Source organism: Populus alba, chromosome 17 (assembly GCF_005239225.2).
Source record: "Populus alba chromosome 17, ASM523922v2, whole genome shotgun sequence".
Taxonomy (NCBI): Eukaryota; Viridiplantae; Streptophyta; class Magnoliopsida; order Malpighiales; family Salicaceae; genus Populus; species Populus alba.
The window spans coordinates 20,425,775-20,445,758 of NC_133300.1; the positions used below are offsets into that span (position 1 = coordinate 20,425,775).

Here is a 19,984-nt window from a genome sequence, read left to right on the forward strand (position 1 = left end):
AAATTCTTTTAAAAGTTATCCATGGCATTTTTATTTTTGTTGGTTGGCAACCAATCACTGCATATTGTTTTAAGAGCATAATTGCTGCCCGACCATAAAACACACCACCTAAAACTTGGCAGAAAGCCTAAAACTTTTTTTTTCTCAAAAGTTTTGACTGTGAGACTCTTGTAATTGAATGTTTAATTGGAATTTATACGGTCAATGTTTTAATTACTCGTTTGCCGGCCTGTTAGGGCTCCATATAACTGTTGTGGATCAAGCTTTGGCATCCCATAATCATGGCTTTCATCCATTAAAACCTTTTTGTTTGCTAGGGTTTTCTCATAACCTAGCTAGTTCTCGTATTGATACAATTTGATTTACTTTATTATTCTTTATCTTGACTATATATATAGGTAGTTATAGCTAGCCTCCTCAAAGGTTAAGCCCTAGATATTGTTTTTAACTACTCTATGAAAAGAAAATTTAATTAATAACATAAAAATTCAGTGGGACATGAATAAATTTTCATTAATTTTCCTGTAACAAAATGAATTTATTAACCACGTGTAAATTGATAATTGCAGTGGGAAATGTGATATCGAGGTAAGCAATCAACTTAGACCTATGAATTCATGGATGAATGTCTATTCATCCATGCCATCTCTGGTTTCCTTCACGCCCTTCAAGCTTTAGGGGTACTAGTTCTAGTAGTTTTTTTTTTTAAAAATTAATATAAATATTTTATATCAAGTTTCACGTATTTTAATTAATTTTATAAATTTTAAAACTAATAATCATGTAAGCTTTTAATATTTTACTGAAAAAACTTGAACTTATGATCGTTGAGGAGTAAATTTAGTACCAAATCAATTGAAATGCATTTAGAATTGACTAGTTTTAATTGTCTATAACATTTGTGATGGTAATTTTGATGATAAAAAGAATATTTGGATATTATTAACTCGCAATTTAGTGTTATTATTTTTCATATATACATTAAACAAGTATAAAGATTGAATTGAGCATGCGTTGAAGAAGATATTCTTATCCAAAATACATATCAAATAAATGAACTTGAATGCTTTAAATGAAATTCCAAATTTAAGTTCAAAGTGTTGAAAATAAAAAAATGAACTTGACTACTTTAATTGAGAATTCCAAATTTAAGCTCATAGTGTTAGAAATAGCATCGGAGATTCAAGATTGAAAAGCAACTTTGAACATGACGCGTGGAGAAACTTGTATTGATTGGTGGAGCTACAAGGAATGAAATGCCAGAGTCAATTATTGTAGGCCCTCTTCTTTAATCCCCCCCTTTTTTTCACTTTATGCCAATATAATTTTTTTTAAAAAAATATATAAATATCATGTAAATATTCGTAAACAACCTTAACATTTATTTTTGCTAGCAAATATTCATTTCTAATTTTATTTAAATTTTTATTATCATATTGATGTGTAATTGTATTTTTATTTCTTGTGCATACCATATAACAACATGATTGAGATTAAACTAGATATATATGGTTTCATATAGGTAAGCGGTGGCCTCCAATCCATTTCAATTAGTATAATCTTGAACATATTAATAATTATTGTTTTCTTGTTATCTATTATCTATGCAGGTGAATGTTGTTTTTTCAAAAATAAAGATTTGATTTTATTATTATTTTTAGGTTTCATATCGCCATAGTGGACCTAATAACATTTTATCTTTAGTAATAAATAAACACATTTTTAATTTAGATAAATTCTTAACATATAAACACATTTAGATATTTTTATCATTAAAAAATAAATACAAAATAACTTATTTTAAATAGGATGCATAGGATAATTACTATTTTTTCTATTATATAATCACTTCTTACTTTAAAAATACTTTGAAAAACTATAGTTAGGATTATTTATTATTATAAATCAAGATAACAACTATTTTTTTTTTTCATCTTATTTTTATACATAGCCCACCTCAATATCCATGGGATTTTTTATTTTTTTTTTTTTCTGTTGGCAACGTGTTTTCAACCAATCACACCTACTGTTTCAAAAAGCATAATGACTGCCCCACCACAAGTAACACCGCCAAAAACTTGGCGGGTAGCCGGAAACTTTATTTTCCCCGAAAGGTTGAACTTTGAACGTGAGACTATTAAAGTTATCGAAATTTACATGGTCAATGTTTTAATTACTCGTTTGCCGGCCTGTTAGGGTTCATATAACTGTTGTGGATCAAGCTTTGGCATCCCATAATCATGGCTGTTTACAAGATCCCTCCATGGATGTCTTGGTACAGGTTTAAGGTTATTTAAACAGTCTATCTATACTTACAGTGAACCAAATTCAAGCATCCAACCAGCAATGATTGCAATAAAGGGCAAGTTGTGCCCTAAAGCCTGTAATAAAACCACACCAGAGATCGCCATTGCCACATCTATGCTCCCTCTTACACGAACACCAACAACTTATTATTATGTTAATTGAAAAGGAAAATGATTTAATGTTCCATGCACCATGAAAACAGGACGAATCTATGTTCTTTTTTTTTTTTTTTTTATTATTAATATGAATTTCTAGACCTGTTTACGCGCATCTCGACTAATTTCACGTGTCCTTTAAAATTAATAATTATATAAATTTTTAAGTGACCATTATATAAATAATTACATATTTTGAATTTGAGATCACAAAAAAAAAAAAAATCTCTTAATTCTAAGTACTTATCACTAAGCTATCTCTAGATAATTGATAATTCTATATTCTGGACATTGCTTGTAATGGTAGAAGTCCAATTCAATTAATTCACATACGTACTCATCCTAATTGCTTAATTCATAACTTATTTTAAGAATTTTTTTAAAAAAATAAAGGATGTCACTTTTAAAAAATCAAATTTTGTTTTGATTAAATTAACTAAATTGAATGTTAACTAATTATATTTGTTAAAGAATTATATAATTTATATTTTAAATTTTTTTAAAAAAATTTAAGCTTTTAAGCTAAGATATTCTTTAATATTGTATTAAAACTTTATTAATCGAGTAGTCATGTATTTAAATTTTATCGTATTAAAATATTTATTTTAAATTTTTAAATAAAAATAATATTTTTCAATGTTTAATTTAAAAAACCATCCAAGTCAAGTTCAGGATGGACAAGACACGGGGCATTAATTGTGGCTTTTTATGACTTTCTTGTAAAGAAAAAGGAGGTGTAGCCGTGTAGAATAGCTTTGGTCAGTTGTGGCTTTTATATTTCTCGACCTACAATAAATGCTTTGAATTCCAATTATTTTTGTCAGAAGCCAGTGTATTTGTATTAAAAAAATCAAATCGACAAGACATCGACATAGAAGGATACTGGTTATGTTATGTAACACGTTGTATATACCATGATCATATATTTTATCTTTTTATAAAAGAATTATATATTTAGATTTTTTCAATACGTTTCTGTAATTTAAAAAATCTAATTTAAATAAAAAAATCTTATATATACATATAATTATATAATTTTGGAATTATATGTGAAAATAAAAAAATAAAAAATCATTAACAAAACCTAAAAATAAAACTTGAAAAATCAAAAAGACATGTATAGATTAAAATATTTAATCTTAAAAAATAGGATATTTACCCAGTTATGTATTACTAAATTTGTTTATTTAAAAAACTTATAGTAGAAATAAAGATATAAATTAAATTAATTAAATAAAATAAAATAAAAAATAACATCATGCAAGGTTGAGCATATTAAAAATATTTTTGTTCTTCAAAAATATAATTTCTCTATACAGAAGATAAATATAAACGAATTAAAAAAACTCTTCAAAGTTAAATGCATAACTAAATAAATAATTATTATTTAAAAGAGAATTTTCAAATAAAATGAAAGAGAAAAGAGGTGCTAATTTAAATATAAATTAAAATAGTGAGAGAAAATCCATAAAAAAATCATTAATTTTTTAAAAATATGAAAAAATCATTTTATCAAGAATCGCGCTTTTAGGCCTTTAATGTGTTTTTTGTTTGTAATTGGGCTGGATGAGCCTCCAATGTTTTTGAAAAAAATTGACCTGTTGTCTAATTTGCTAGGATTTTCGGACATCATAGTGGTTGGAAAATCAAAACTTAAATTTTTCTTTTCAAAAACTAGTTTTTCAACCTATTTTTTTTTAATTCAAAACACATGTAAGAATATCGTAGCAATAATGACAAACCTATCCATGATCTTAAAAAATCACTCTAAAAATCAAAATCAACCCTAATCCAAAAATCAATTTGAGCTCAAATTTTTTTTTTCATGAACTTTAAAAATATACAACGTCTAATGTAAACTTCTCTCGTCAAATATAACTATTTGACACAAATATAATCCATTAGTTTTAGTCTAAATAAGTGTCAACAATACTTTTCTCTCTTTACCTCCAAGATCTGATGACATTTTTTTTTCTCCTCTCGACTGAAAATTAACAAAAATAGATTTCTGTATAAAAATTGATATGAAAAAAATATTGAGATACTGAAATTATATAATTTATATGTTTTTTAAACTTTAAGAACCAGAATGCATCTTTTACAAAATTTATAATATGCTATACATGCTTGATATCTTTTTGATTTTGATCCATTTCATAAACCATCAAGTTAATTCATTATAAATTTCATGATATAGGCATGGTAACGATTGTACCATGCGCATCACCAAGCACAAAAAAAAAAAAAGTGATGTTACCACAAGTATAACCCGTGCACAACATTTCTCTCGTCATAGTATAAAGTCGAGAAAGTAAAAATCATTGACCCAAAAACTACCAAGAAAAATGAATTATTGCATGAGACGGGTCCCTCTCCCCAAATCTACACCGCTCTTTAAATTTATTTTTTAAAATATTTATTATTTAAAAACATATAAAAATAATATATTTTTTTATTTTTAATATCAACATAAACATTTTAAAATATTAAAAATTTATTTAAAATAAAATAAAAAATATATTTTTTTCAAAAATATTTTTAAAACATAAAAATAAACTAGATTTAAATATGATGATGTATTATTTAATATCCAATTTCTTTTGAAAAATTTTTTTAAAGAAAACTTTCTCCTTTTAAACATAATCTGTACCAGAGTATATTTGGCCACCTGCTAGACGTGTTAGTAAAAATTAAAAATATATTAATAAGTAAAACTTAATACTACCGACCATTGAAGGATGGGGGCACATGCCTGCTGACATATCATTCACAATATATCAATGGCCTAGATCTTCCTTGTACGGAAACATTTACGGTCAAGATCTAACTCACTCTCTCTTTCTCTTACAAGCATAGTTATTAAACCCGGCCCGGAGGTTGACCCGGCCAAGGGGCCGGGTCTCGGGTTTCATGGGTCAACCCGGGTTAACCCGGGTCAACCCGAATTATCCGGGTTGATTAAAAAAAATTAATATTTTATATGAAAAAATCCATGTAAAATATGGGATAAAAAAATTGGTTTAAATATTTCAACTTAAAATGATAACATAATATCTTTTCAAAGTGGGGTTTAAAGCCCTTTCATATATATACTCTATGTTTACATGAAAAAATCATGTTTTTTCAATGTGGGATTTCAAACCCATTAGTATATATACTCTATGTTCCCAAGGAAAAAATCATGTTTTTTCAATGTGGGATAAAAAACCTTTTGGTTTAAATACTCCAACTTAAAGAGATAACATAGTATCTTTTCAAAGTGGGGTTTAAAGCCCTTTCATATATATACTCTATGTTTACATGAAAAAAATCATGTTTTTTCAATGTGGGATTTGAAACCCATTGGTATATATACTCTATGTTCCCAAGGAAAAAATCATGTTTTTTCAATGTGGGATAAAAAACCTTTTGGTTTAAATACTTCAACTTAAAAGGATAACATATTATCTTTTCAATGTGGGATTTGAAGCCCTTTCATATATATACTCTATGTTTTTTATCCCACATTGAAAAAACATAACTTTTTTCATGGGAACATAGAAGATATATACCAATGAGTTTCAAATCCCACATTGAAAAAACATGATTTTTTTCATGTAAACATAGAGTATATATATGAAAGGGCTTTAAACCCCACTTTGAAAAGATACTATGTTATCCCTTGAAGTGGAAGTATTTAAACCAAAAGGTTTTTTATCCCACATTGAAAAAACATGATTTTTTCTTTGGGAACATAGAGTATATATACTAATGGGTTTCAAATCCCACATTGAAAAAACATAACTTTTTTCATAGGAACATAGAGTATATATATGAAAGGGCTTCAAATCCCACATTGAAAAGATACTATGTTATCCCTTTAAGTTGAAGTATTTAAACCAAAAGGTTTTTTATCCCACATTGAAAAAACATGATTTTTTCCTTGGGAACATAGAGTATATATACTAATGGGTTTCAAATCCCACATTGAAAAAACATGATTTTTTCATGTAAACATAGAGTATATATATGAAAAGGCTTTAAACCCCACTTTGAAAAGATACTATGTTATCATTTTAAGTTGAAATATTTAAACCAATTTTTTTTATCCCATATTTAAAAAAAAAAAAAAAACCCGGTCTTGTCCGGGTCTTGTCCGGGTCACCCGGGTCCCGGGTCGACCACCAGGTCGCCCGGTTTGCCACAGCCGGTCTTTTATTAAACCCGAACCGGTCCAGCCACCGGGTCGACCGGGTCCCGGGTTGACCCGCCGGGCCGGGCCGGGTTTAATAACTATGCTTACAAGTATCTCTATCCTTCTCTCTCTACTGTCCTCAAGTCCAGCTTTGTCGGGTCCTCTTATAAGGCAAATGACACTGACCTCACTCCCTGCATTTTCTCTACTTTTCTCCCTGTAAACAGTACTGTAAGTTAAATAGCTCGAGTGAAAGATTTGAGCTTTAAAGCCAAAATCCACTCTGGTAAGGTCATTTTCAATTTCCTGGAACTTAGGTGAAAGGGAAAGTTTCATTCTTTTCTGGGTTCTTGATTTGTGTCATGAAGTTGCTGAAACACTACGAAAGTTTTGATCTTTTCTTCAAGAAAGTGAAGGAGAAGATCTAAATGGATTTGGGGTTGGTTTGGTTCTCAACTTTGTAATCTTTTTTTGAAGTATTTGTGGTTAGGGTTTTGGAGGGGAGGAAATGAGAGGATGAAAGGCGGGGTTAGTGAGAGTGAGAAGAGAGGCAGTGGTGTGTTTTTGGAGGATTAGAAGATGATTATTATTATTAGTATGGCAGCTGTTAGTGAGGGTTTTATATAGTAATTAATTAGTCGGACTATCTGTATTTAGCAGTATTAATTACTATATTTTGTTATAAACAAGTGTATTTATTTTAATAATAATAAAAAAAAGGTGTGATATGAAGCTTTCAACATCAGGGTTGGGTGGTCAGCAAGCGGGTCAAGAAGGTATTTATCTTATTAACCTTCATTCTACTTCATATTATTAGTATTTGTGTCATTTCAGGTTCTTGTTTGGTTTCTTTGAGTTTTAAATGTCTTCACATTTATCCTTGAAAACTTATGATTGAATTTTAAAGGGATCGATTTGCTTACTAAATTGTGTGTGTAATCGTTATGATGATTGTGATGATAGGGGAGAAGAAATGTTTGAATTCAGAGTTGTGGCATGCTTGTGCTGGACCACTGGTGTCCTTACCAACTGTGGGGAGCAGAGTGGTCTACTTCCCTCAGGGTCATAGTGAACAGGTGTTCTTCTTATTCTCATTATCTATCTTTATCATGATTCTGAATTCTAGTTCCAAAAGTAATGCTTTTCTATTTGTTGCTTGTTATATGTGCACAATGTGGGGGAGATTGAAAAAGAAATAACTTTTTGTAGGTAGCTGCAACTACTAACAAAGAAGTTGATGCACACATACCAAATTATCCCAGCTTGCCGCCTCAGTTGATATGCCAGCTCCACAATGTCACTATGCATGTGGGTTCTGTTTGCTTAATTTAATCAATAAAAGTTCCTTCATTTTCCCTACCCCCAAGAGCGCTTGTTTTGTTCTTCTAAATATTCACTTATGATTATGCTAAGGCCATCTGGAAATGCTAAGCAATAAGTGTGTTTGAAATTTCAGGCAGATGTTGAAACAGACGAAGTTTATGCCCAGATGACATTACAGCCTTTGACACCGGTAATAACTGATTAAAATTCAAATCTCGAGTTCAATTGTTTATTAAATTGCTCTTTAGCAAAAGAATATTTGTTGGTTGTATATATTTAGATGTTGTCTAATCACCTTTTGTTATCAATGAACATGTAGCAAGAGCAAAAGGAAACCTTTCTTCCCTTGGACTTGGGAATTCCAAGCAAGCAGCCCACAAATTATTTTTGCAAGACATTGACTGCAAGTGATACTAGCACACATGGAGGATTTTCTGTTCCTCGTCGTGCTGCTGAGAAAGTCTTTCCTCCGCTGGTAATCTCTTTAAGTGGCTTGTATTGCCTCAAATATTTAGGCATCGCTAATGATTTTTCTTTGGTTGTGTCTATTTCTTTGTCATGTAGGATTTCACCCAGCAGCCTCCAGCTCAGGAACTTATTGCTAGGGATCTCCATGACGTTGAATGGAAGTTTCGGCATATTTTCCGAGGTAAGTAATGGAATTATTGTCCATTAATTGGACAGGTTTCTTATTGAATGAGGATGTATTTAAGGTTGAATATCAGGATAATGATGCTCCATGGTTATTACTTGGTGCCTCCTAGGATTCTCAAAAACGATGCCATTGCTTTAACCTGTAACCCTACTGGAGGAAAACGGCCGCCTGCGTTCTTCCATTACAATAACTTTGTGTAATGGCAGCTAGTGTCTTAATTATAATAGCTTTGTTGAATGACAGTGTCTTACACTGCATTTTGATGCCATGACTCGAAAAGATCAATTTTAGCTATAATTCTTGCTCATAGTTCATATTTCTAATTCTTTAGTAATAATTTATCCTCCATTTGTATTGTAATTTTACCACGCAAACAGGCTTTATACATATATTATGGGTTATGAAGTAACTTAACCAAGAAGAAATTTGTGCATGTAGAAGTCAAATTCCTTCATTAATAGGGAACTTGATAGTCATTTGCAGTGCAGATTACTTTTATTGAAAAGTTACTCCGCAATTAGGCACCAAGTACGTGGTGGTTAATAATCATTACCATGTTTTGAAACTAGTAAAAACAAGTGAATACGAAGTAGCATTTCTTAAAAGCTTACATGGTAATGAAGCAAATCCAATTCCAGTTGTGTTTGCAGTATACATTAAGTGTAACTCTTTTTAATTAAGTAAATATGTACAAAATGAGCTGTCATAATTACAGCCATGTACCAGCTACTTATCAACTACATGAGTCGGTTTATCCTGCCTATAATATGGCTCTCCTATCATTTCTTATGCATCAATGAAGTTACTTTTGCGCACACCTGCGTGTGTCTCTGTGTATCTTGGGCTCTACTTTTTATTGGTGTAACTCACACCCTAAGCTTCAATGAACCCAGTGCCTGGATGCTGAACTTATTTGGAATTGCTTCTCCTAACACTAGCTGTGTTTACCACCTGCCTTGATGCAAAACAAGACAAATTACTTAAATACACATCTGTTTATGCAGGACAAGTCAAATGCATCATTTGTTTTCACGACTCATTGACTCTATTAATCACCATTTGGCTTATCAAAAGATGCTTGCCACCAGACAATTTTGGGCAACTCAACTATATGGGACATTGAAAACTGTTCTCCTTGTACATCATGTATCATGCTAATAAAAGAAACATGGAAAATCTAAAGTTTTATCTGAATACCTACTAAATGAGTCACAGCAGAAAAAAAGTGATTGACTATGCTGGAAAAAATACTTGGTTAATTTCCATTGTATAATATGGGAGACTGGACTTTATTCTTCATGACCCGCAGACTGTTTGTGTGGATTATAAACCCAGCACAAGGGAAGTAAGTATTATGAAACCTACCAGTGTTAATGGGACCAAGTATGTGCTTGGTTGTGCAGTGGCTTATAAGCCACTACTGCTATGGTGTAAGGTACCTCTAATTGGAGCAAAGCATTCATCTGAGTGATACTTTTCCCCAATTGGTGGTATTTTTCTTTTTTGTAGGTGTGCCAAGGCACCCCAAGGTAGTTATAATAATGCTAAGAAGGCCACATTTCCCTGTTGTTAGCATTTGCACTTGCTTTGTCTTCGTATAATAACTGCCAATGAGTTAATGTTGTAGTGCATAATGGGATGTTCTTCTATCATGTCATTGCTGATTTTTGTGCTGGCTTACCTTTTTTTTTCCTTCCTCATCTTGCAGGACAGCCCAAACGGCATCTACTTACGACAGGTTGGAGTGTGTTTGTAAGTGCCAAAAGACTTATTGCTGGAGATTCTGTTCTTTTTATCTGGTACGTAATCATCTTACTTCCTTGCCAAAAATCTTCAATTAATACAGCTAAGCTTGTTGCTTCCTTCTATTAGGAATGAGAAAAACCAGCTTCTTTTGGGAATTCGCCGTGCCACTCGACCGCAAACTGTAATGCCATCATCTGTGTTATCTAGTGATAGCATGCACATTGGACTCCTTGCTGCTGCTGCTCATGCTGCTGCGACTAATAGCTGTTTCACAGTGTTCTATAACCCTAGGTGGTAAACATGTTTGTAAGTTCTTTGCTTTTTCTTTAGTTTTTCATCTGACATGTATATTTTTTGCAGGGCTAGTCCATCTGAGTTTGTTATACCTCTATCCAAATATGTTAAGGCAGTTTTTCACATACGTGTTTCAGTTGGAATGCGCTTCCGGATGCTTTTTGAGACTGAAGAATCAAGTGTCCGTAGGTATTATAGCAGTTGATAATTTAGTGTCATTTATATTCTACCGCTTGGGTCTTTCAACTTACATAATTGTTTATATTCTGTGAAGTGTCTCTCAGGATTGATGTATTCTTCAGCAATGCATGGCATTAAGTTACATAACTGTCATATTCTATTGCTTTTCAATTTGTTAGTTAGCTGCAGATGAACTTAGACCTCATGGAAGCAAAAAATATTCTTGATGTAGAGGTGCATTCTCGTGTCATGATGCTGAGGGTTAGATGGCATGCACGAGTATCATCCTTTTGAGGACTCAACTTGGATCTTAAGGTATTACAACCACAAATATAAGAGTATCAATCTACAAATTACTGTTTGCTAGGTTGGTGTTGTAAGAAATGCAAATTCATCACAAAATTATGGGCCTTGTGTGTGATTTGGGCTGATGAGTAAGTTATTGGTTCTGATAGCAGGCCACTGAAAGCAGTCATAATGCATGCCATGTATCCCTCAACATTATGATGATGCCAAGGAGCTGCTGCCTCTACATCACTCATTTTATTTTGTCAAACTGCCATGTACGTGTGTGCAGCTATGTTTATGTGGAAGGCTTGTCTTGTCCAGGTACATGGGAACGATAACTGGCACAAGTGATCTAGATCCTGTTCGCTGGCCTAATTCACATTGGCGATCTGTCAAGGTAATTGATTTAATGTGTAGACTCTGGATCCATAATACCAGGCATGTTTGTACCATTATATCTCATGCTATGCTATGTAGTCACTCAATGCATCGCTTCATTTTCAGTTGGACAGGTATTTGATTTCTCGTGTTTTTGCGTGCGCGCACACACACAGTGCAGTGTTGTTAGAGAGAGAGCTCATTTATCCATCTTTATTTTCTTTTTGAACTGAATTTAAATAACCAATTCTTTCATGTTCTTATGTAGTTGGCGCTGCACACATATTGCAATGTTGTTTATTTTCCCGTTAAGTATTTAGCTTGTGCCTGACATTAGGGTGAAAACTTCACTTGGTCTCTGCAGGTGGTGCATGTTGACACCTTTCAAATGAAATAGGTTGTCTTTTATGGTTTAAAATAGCTTTTAATACTGATCAGTCCTGTTGGAAGTCCTGATGTAGACTATTTTTATATATGTACAACTATCATTATCTAAAGAAAAAAAAGCTTGCTTACTTTGAGCAAGACTAACATCCTCCTGTCAAAAGTTTTGTGGTGAGAATTCCCTCTCCTTCTTATGTATATGTATACGTGCGCCTGCATGTATACAATGTGCCTCTTTGATGGCCGAGGGATTCTACTTTGCCTACCAGATAGCTTAAGGCATAGCTTCTGTCTGTTTTACCTAAAACTTTTGAAGCACCTTTTTATTTATTATTTGTATTCCTCTAACTTTGTCCTTAACCTTTTCATGCAGGTTGGTTGGGATGAGTCCACAGCAGGTGAGAGGCAGCCAAGGGTGTCTTTATGGGAGATTGAACCTTTAACCAGTTTCCCCATGTATCCATCACTATTTCCCCTCCGACTGAAACGGCCTTGGCATCCTGGGCCCTCATCTTTGCTTGGTACATTCTCTTTATTTAAGGACATGTTTGATGCCTTTCCTTAATAAAGCTAGTAGGATTTTAGTTTATATCAAGGACCTGAACTTAACAAAGTCTTCTTTTTAGGGATGTGAATTGATAATTGAATAACAGGGGAAGAAGATTGACTATTCTCGTAGGTTAGAGAATATTTGGAAAAGCTTTAGATGCAAGGGAAAAAAATGAATAGCTTACTTTCCCTCATCTCCATCAAAGTTATTATTAAATGGCCTTCTGAAGTAATTGCTGATAATGAATCTACATGTGCTGGCCAAACTGTGGCTTGCAATAGTTGGAGCTGGGAGTTGTAGTGGTTGTCTTATGCACAATAGTTGAGCAGTTAGAGTGACTGGGGGGCTGTAAGAATAAAACAGCAAAACAAGAAAATATTAATATAATGGCTAATATTTGAAGGAAAGGTGGAACAAGTGATTTAGGTTTAAAAGTTACATGACTAATAGGGAATCCAAATAACACAAGGATTGCTAAACTAAATAATAAAACTGAAAGTAGTAAGGAGAGCTAAATGAACAGCTTCTGCTTCACGGAGGAACTACCCAGGAGAGGGTTGATAAATTGAATATTATTCTCAATAGGTGGATTTTTGGGATGCACGAGTGTATGATCTGGATAGCCAATATGTAGCAGTCGTGCCACATGTGGTAGAAGGTGTGGTTTGAAGGAGATAAAGGAATAAAAGAAGGATCCCAGGTTATGCCTGTGTAACTGTGGTGCTTTCACCATCCCAGATCAGAAGTGTACTGTCTGTATTTTCAAATTTGAAAATCTGTTCTTTTGCTTCTGTGAGGAGAGGTTTCATGACAATCTTATGTATCAATTCTTCTGTCAATGTGTTCAATGCTCTCATTAGAAGTTCTCGAAAAACAATTCCTCTTACTATAAAAGTGATGTGCATGCTTGTTTGAGAGTACTAGTTTTGCTTAGGAGTTCTAATAGCCTACTTGAAAAAATTTACAAGAAATCCTTTTCAGAATGGTAAAATCAATGATTGTCAAAAATGAATTTACTTTGAGGCTGATTCTCAAGGACAAGGAATGCGTTTCTGCATATCCCACTTTTGTTGAGCTTGAATTTTCCATATGTTACACTGTAGCTAGTCTAAAGTTATAGATTGCACGGCCAATGTGTATAAACAGCTGTAATTGGAATGGTAGAACTGAAACTGCTCATATTGGATAATTTTTGTGTAGCATAGTCTTCACTCCAAGGTCTTGTGTGGGTCTAAAATCGATAGCTTGTAATTTTCTGCCCTTGTGTAGGTCTAAAGTTGACCTATGTGTCTGTGTCTGTCTGTCTCTGTCTTCCCTCTCTTTCTTTCAATCGTATGCGCGCATGTGTGCGGTAACCTCTTCATTTTCAGATAGCAGAGATGAAGCAAGTAATGGCTTAATATGGCTAAGGGGTGGAAGTGGAGAACAAGGTCTTCCATCTCTGAATTTTCAAGCTAATATGCTCCCCTGGATGCAGCAGAGACTAGATCCAATGATGCTGGGAAATGATCATAATCAGCGGTACCAGGCCATGTTGGCAGCTGGTATGCAAAACCTGGGAGGTGGAGATCCCTTGAGGCAGCAATTTATGCAGCTTCAGCAGCCTTTTCAATATTCCCAACAGTCTAGCAGCCCTAATCCACTGTTGCAGCTGCAGCAGCAACATCAAGCAATGCAACAATCCAACCCTCATAATATTCTACAACCACAAAACCAAATTTCCTCAGACAGCTTGCCCCGTCACCTCCTACAGCAGCAACTCAACAATCAGCCAGATGATCAGGCTCAGCAACACCAACATGCCTATCATGATGGACTGCACATTCAAACTGATCTGCTCCAGAGACAACAGGCAAATTTGCCTTCTCCATCATTTTCAAAAACAGAATACATGGACTCAAGCCCAAAGTTCACAGTATCTACCACCCCAATGCAAAACATGCTAGGTTCTCTGTGTACTGAAGGGAGCGGTAATCTTTTGGACTTCACCAGAGCTGGTCAGTCTACACTAACTGAACAGTTACCCCAACAGTCCTGGGTCCCAAAGTATGCACATCATGATGTCAATGCTTTTTCTAATTCATTGTCTCTCCCACGAACGTACCCCGAGAAAGATCTTTCAGTGGAAGCAGAAAACTGTAATCCTGATGCCCAGAATCCTACATTCTTTGGACTCCTGCTACCTACCACGGTGCCCAGATACCCTACTTCAACAGTTGATACTGATGTCTCCTCAATTCCTTTAGGGGATTCTGGGTTCCAGAATTCTCTGTATGGTTGTGTGCAAGACTCTTCTGAGTTATTGCCAAATGCAGGACAAATGGACCCACCAACCCCAAGTAGAACATTTGTCAAGGTACAAGCCACCAGTAATTTGCTTCTGTCTTGTCACCACTCCTGGTTGTTCCAAGGAATGAGTAATTTATCCTTATTTTTGTTTTAGGTCTACAAATCAGGATCGGTTGGGCGCTCATTGGACATATCCCGGTTCAGCAGCTATCATGAGCTGCGAGAAGAACTGGCTCAGATGTTTGGAATTGAGGGGAAATTGGAAAACCCTCATAGATCAGGCTGGCAGCTTGTATTTGTTGACAGGGAGAATGATGTACTTCTCCTTGGAGATGATCCCTGGGAGTAAGTACTCAAGTCTCCTTTTCCAGCTTCTTTGAGAACTCTCATATTTCAGCCAGCTTTCAGCCTAATACAGTTTTTGTCGTCCCCATCTGCAGGTTATTTGTGAACAATGTTTGGTATATAAAGATACTTTCTCCGGAGGATGTTTTAAAAATGGGAGAGCAGGGTTTTGAATCGTCTGGCCCAAATGCTGTCAAAGGATGAGTGGCAGCGTGGCTTGAGAAATGGCCACTGGCTCGCCGAAACTGAGTGATGTAAACCATATGGCTTCCTTCCTTCCACGGAGTTCATCAAATCCTCACACCCTGGAGTTAAAGATGAGCTTACACGGGATCCCATCTCCTCCAACGAGTGCACCTCTCCCTGTTTCTTTGTATGTCTCAAGTTATATTATATAGTACTCCTACATGTTTTGCTTAGACTAGCTAGTTCATTTGAAGAATTGACTTTTATCATGGATTAGATACTTGTAAGTTCATTAGTGAGCCTAAAGAATTAGAATCTGGCAGAATGATTCTAGGTATGTAAACTTGTACGAGCAATCATGCCATTCATGTTATTAAAAATATCTTACTGTTTTTGCTGTTTAATGGTTATTATTCAATCTAGTGTGACAAACAAACAGTGTCCAAGTTAGTTAATTTATGTGAACATGCAAAGGTACACCATGCTTTCAGTTAGTGACCTGATTATCTGAAAGCATATGTTTGTAGGAAATATCTTTGAGAAATGTTTTCAAACTAGTTACCCGGTGGATTCGCCGGTTCACTGATCATTGATGTTTCAGCTGATACAAAAACTGATAAATGGAACGTTGACCCATCTAGTTGACTAATAATCATGACCTATTCCTTCAACGAGTTTATCTCCTTGCACAAGATCCCTTCAAGTTAGATTTTTGGTTATTAGGATTGGTCATTTCTGATATCCATCTTCCATGGAAAACAGATTCTCCATCAATTAGCTCAGGCAATAAGATGGTAATTTGGTTCATATAGAATGTTCATTGTCCTGGTAGCTATCTAACTCCTCTTCCCCAAAACGAACAAGATCCCTTCATATATAAAGAATTTACTGGCGACTTGTATAGCTTATGAAGCTATGACTACCAAATTCCATTCAATGGATAGATGGCAATTCGTTCAATACCATCTCAAGTAGAAGTAAAATGATCTCTTTTAATAGTCAAAAGATTCAAGAATCAAAGATGTCCTCATACTGGAATCGGCTCTGAAATGGATAATATCCTTCTCACGATCTTCTTCATTCCAAAGTCCAAACCCAAGATGCTAATATCGTCAAAAGTGTGCCTATTCTTTTTACTCCAAAGATGAATCATTCTCATTAATGAGAAAATAAGTTCGTGCCTCCAAATGATTTTGGAACCGACTTACAAGGACATTTAGAGTCAGCTGTCATACGTGCAGGAATCAACAAGGACCGTCCATGCTACATCATGAACATCACTTGAACACAATCGCAATGAGTTTCACAGGAGGAAATGAAATAGGGTGAGGATCCCTGTAACGTGTTCTCAGTGTATACCCCACTAACGAAATTAAATGCATGACTATAGAATTGCTAGAATAGAAAATGAATTACACCACATCACCTACGCTATAGGTTTTATGGAATCAGTTTGTGCACGTACATCATCATGTTCCTGAGAATAGTCAGTAGGAAACAATACTTTGGTCAATTTATTCTTGAAACTTGAGATATCAGATATCCCTGTAAAATCGAATACAAGGGCACGCACAACATGGACCAAAGATTTAAAACTTCTTGGCAAGATCTTTGACATCAACATCATCTGGTTTCATAACATATTTGTTTTCCCTGTCACAAGCTGTTCATGAAACACTACAAAACTGTAAAAAGACCATAAAAGAGAAGGGAAGCCTGGGTAGAAGTTGGTCCAGTACAAAAAAAACCAAAACAGATCACTTAGAGCCCGACTACTTCTGACCCTCTTCAGCAACAGCTTCAAAGGTCTCACCGGCCACAAGATCTGGGACATCATCATCTTCTTGTGCAGCACCTGCCTCACCAGCTGGCATCTCCTTTTGAAACTGTTCTGCTAACTTCCTAAGGTTGTCCAAGTTATCTGGCCCTGAAAATTGCGGCAGCAAAATATCAATGACACATCTTGCAAACTACAGAATTGATCACAAGGCATGGGTAGAGCATTTCAGAAAAATTGATTGAAGTTACATTACGAGTATTACTAGGGAAAATGCCTTCTTTTGATTAAATAGATTTGTAGAAGAGTAATCAGATAACAAGCTACACCACATAACAAGTGAAAGAAAATGGTATACAGGAACTAGCACAAACCACTACATGTGCGCTTATGTGCCCTTGTCACCAAATAGACAATTTTTTAACTACCATTGACCAAATTTCCAGAAGATTGCAGTTTAGAATGTTAGGATTTTATTATCTTACATGCCCATGAATATTTAGTAGAGTGAAAACTGAAATTAGTGGACAAGACAGCATGAGACAGTTTAGCATTATTAAAAATTTACAAAAGGAATATATCCTCCCCAGAGGATTATCAATAGCAAGCAGGAAGTGCTTTCAAGAAATGCACTAAATCAACATTAGTTAAACAGTGTCTGCTTTAAGAAAACAAGCTGAGGACTTGGGCTCAGATAACACATTTTGAACATCAAATGCCTCGCATGTCTAAACTCTACTTTTAAACTCGAGGTTTTGACAACTCTATACAATTATTTCATTGTGCGTCAGGTTGAAAACTTCATCATCAGGGAGATATTCATGGAAATTTAAGTTCAAGGTATTTTAAAGAAAGCTTGAGGGGAATCTGAAAGGTTTTCATAACAATTCATGTATAAGATAACATTTTAGCTTTCGGCACAATCAATCCAAACACATGACACCAGCAAGCACACAGATAGAAAAAAACTAGATTAAAACAATACAAGCAAAAATGAAAAGCAATTTGAGTTATTAACCCAAACATTTTTGCACATTTAAATATGAAAACATGAAAAATGTACTGGACAAGAATGAACTAGTGTGCAATGTTTGAAGCTAAAGAGCCTGATGCTTGAAAAAGCTATGTACACAGAGAACAAGTGCAGGAGGTAAACACAATCACTGTGCAAGAAAAACTAAAATCTCATACTTAAACACAAGTATTATACAACGGAAACTTCTTGATTCCCATTTTTGAAATATAAAAGCAAAAGAACAGCATGACATGTGAAATGGAGACTATATGTAAAATCTACATACCAAGTTGGTTGATGATTCCTGGAAGAATATCTTGCAGTTCTGCAGCAACAACAAATTTAATTCGTGTTAGTTCTTGTCCGTCTCACTAACTCGCTTACACATGTATAAAAAACTTTTAATTAAAGTTTGGAAAAAGACGGTAGCAAAGGCAGGTCACAATTAAACACCCACTTCATATCAACAATATCACAAGAAACAATGACATTTCGGTTGACTAAAACCAGTGTCAAATTCTTATCAGAACACCAGTACAAATAAGCTAGTACAATTGTTACTCAACCAAAGCAACGCATGGACTATTGCAAAACAGAAACCAATACAGTTGAAATAATCAAAAAACAAAAATACACCTCCACGTAAAGATAGCATAAGAACTTACTTCTGGTTTGGGGAGTGCCAGAAATAACCCAAGTGTTAGCAGGAATAGAGGCTTGAACTTTAGGATTAACAAACTGAATAACCAAATCATCCTTGAAGATGTTCACTTCTTCAATAGCTGGAATTGTATTAACCCCAATTCTCTTCAAAGTACTTTGCAGCTTCTTGTCATCAGTTGTTGATGGCTTGTGCACGGCCTTCTTCTTTCTACACAAACAAGACAAAAAGAAAACAGACTTTAAAAAATCCACAAAAGATAACACCTTTATGCAAATAATGCTCCAATACTAACACAAACAAGCAAAAGAAGAAAAATCCATGATTTTTTTTTTGAAAAATAAAGAAGCACCACATTTTTAAAACACAGATTAAAGCTTTATGCAAACAAAAATCTAGCACCACCACAAATCAACCAAAAAACCTAAACTTCAATTCTTCAAAAGCACAAAAAGTTTGGATCTTTAGAAGTTTTACAGCAATACAGTACCTTCTCATGGTTCCCTTGCCACCGGTCCGAACAGAACCGGCCATCTTCATAAGCTTCTCTCTATTCATCTGTATATATTTCACTACAAAGTCAGTCTCTTTGAAAAAAACCTAAAATCATTTGCTATTAAACCCTAGTTTATCATCAAAAGAACAGAAAGAAAGACAGAAGTAAAGTTGCTATGAGCTTAGAAGTTAACAGTGAGTAGTAACTTGTGAGATTAGATTTCTTGAAGAGATAAAAGAGAGAGGCAACTGTTAGCAGCAGCAGCAGCGAGCAGAGCTAAAATGATGAAAGAACCGAAGGAGAGATTGGGGTTAGCATGATGGCAAGGGTTTCCTTACGCAATCCAAGGTATAATTCCTGTATTACCCTTCCCTTTTCTTCTTTTTTTTAAGACGATCAAACACAACTTTTTTTTTTTTAAGTAAAAAATCTACTTGTGCTCTCCTTTTTTTTTTTTTTTCGATTTAATTTTTATTTTAATAAATGTTTAATATTGTTGTAATTTTTATGATTATAGTTTAAAAATATTTTTATTTTTAATTTTAAAAAAATATATATTTAATTAAAACTAAATAATTTTTATATGTAAAATAAATAAAAAGATAAAAAATATATTATTTTAACTTCTATAAAATCAAGGTTTAAAACATAATTATGTGCAAGGTTTAGTAAGTGTTTGGTATTGAGATCTTTGATATTTTTAGTTTTAAAATAATTTTTTTATATATTTTAAATTATTTAATTTAGAGATATCAAAGATAAATTTTAAAAAATAAAAAAA

The 19,984-nt window shown here is 34.0% G+C and overlaps 2 protein-coding genes across 2 annotated transcripts; one reads left to right on the plus strand and one right to left on the minus strand.

Annotated features, from left to right (window-relative positions):
* The first annotated feature begins 6,790 nt into the window (after nucleotides 1-6,790).
* On the plus strand, nucleotides 6,791-15,658 carry LOC118037167 (auxin response factor 8). The gene is made up of 14 exons (XM_035043080.2): nucleotides 6,791-7,412; nucleotides 7,600-7,712; nucleotides 7,846-7,944; nucleotides 8,093-8,149; nucleotides 8,279-8,434; nucleotides 8,524-8,608; nucleotides 10,323-10,413; nucleotides 10,487-10,651; nucleotides 10,721-10,843; nucleotides 11,444-11,519; nucleotides 12,258-12,405; nucleotides 13,805-14,790; nucleotides 14,878-15,068; nucleotides 15,164-15,658. The coding sequence occupies exons 1-14, from the start codon at nucleotides 7,364-7,366 to the stop codon at nucleotides 15,270-15,272; spliced, it is 2,448 nt and encodes an 815-aa protein (XP_034898971.1). The 5' UTR covers nucleotides 6,791-7,363; the 3' UTR covers nucleotides 15,273-15,658.
* A 1,173-nt stretch (nucleotides 15,659-16,831) lies between these two features.
* LOC118037168 (nascent polypeptide-associated complex subunit beta) lies at nucleotides 16,832-19,469 on the minus strand. Its single transcript, XM_073405814.1, has 5 exons — nucleotides 19,409-19,469; nucleotides 19,198-19,265; nucleotides 18,712-18,917; nucleotides 18,333-18,371; nucleotides 16,832-17,181 (listed from the first exon to the last, which is right to left on the minus strand). Exons 2-5 carry the CDS (start codon nucleotides 19,263-19,265, stop codon nucleotides 17,027-17,029), a joined length of 468 nt encoding a protein of 155 aa, XP_073261915.1. The 5' UTR covers nucleotides 19,409-19,469; the 3' UTR covers nucleotides 16,832-17,026.
* Between the last annotated feature and the right edge of the window lie 515 nt (nucleotides 19,470-19,984).

Excerpts from the sequence above, each read along its gene's own strand:
- LOC118037167 (XM_035043080.2), top strand. The coding sequence starts at position 7,364 with ATGAAGCTTTCAACATCAGGGTTGGGTGGTCAGCAAGCGGGTCAAGAA. Across the intron at positions 8,435-8,523 it reads AGAAAGTCTTTCCTCCGCTG|GATTTCACCCAGCAGCCTCC; the intron begins GTAATCTCTTTA and ends TTTGTCATGTAG. Across the intron at positions 11,520-12,257 it reads CACATTGGCGATCTGTCAAG|GTTGGTTGGGATGAGTCCAC; the intron begins GTAATTGATTTA and ends CTTTTCATGCAG.
- LOC118037168 (XM_073405814.1), bottom strand. The coding sequence starts at position 19,265 with ATGAATAGAGAGAAGCTTATGAAGATGGCCGGTTCTGTTCGGACCGGT. Across the intron at positions 18,918-19,197 it reads GGCAAGGGAACCATGAGAAG|AAAGAAGAAGGCCGTGCACA; the intron begins GTACTGTATTGC and ends TTGTTTGTGTAG. Across the intron at positions 17,182-18,332 it reads AGGAATCATCAACCAACTTG|GGCCAGATAACTTGGACAAC; the intron begins GTATGTAGATTT and ends CGCAATTTTCAG.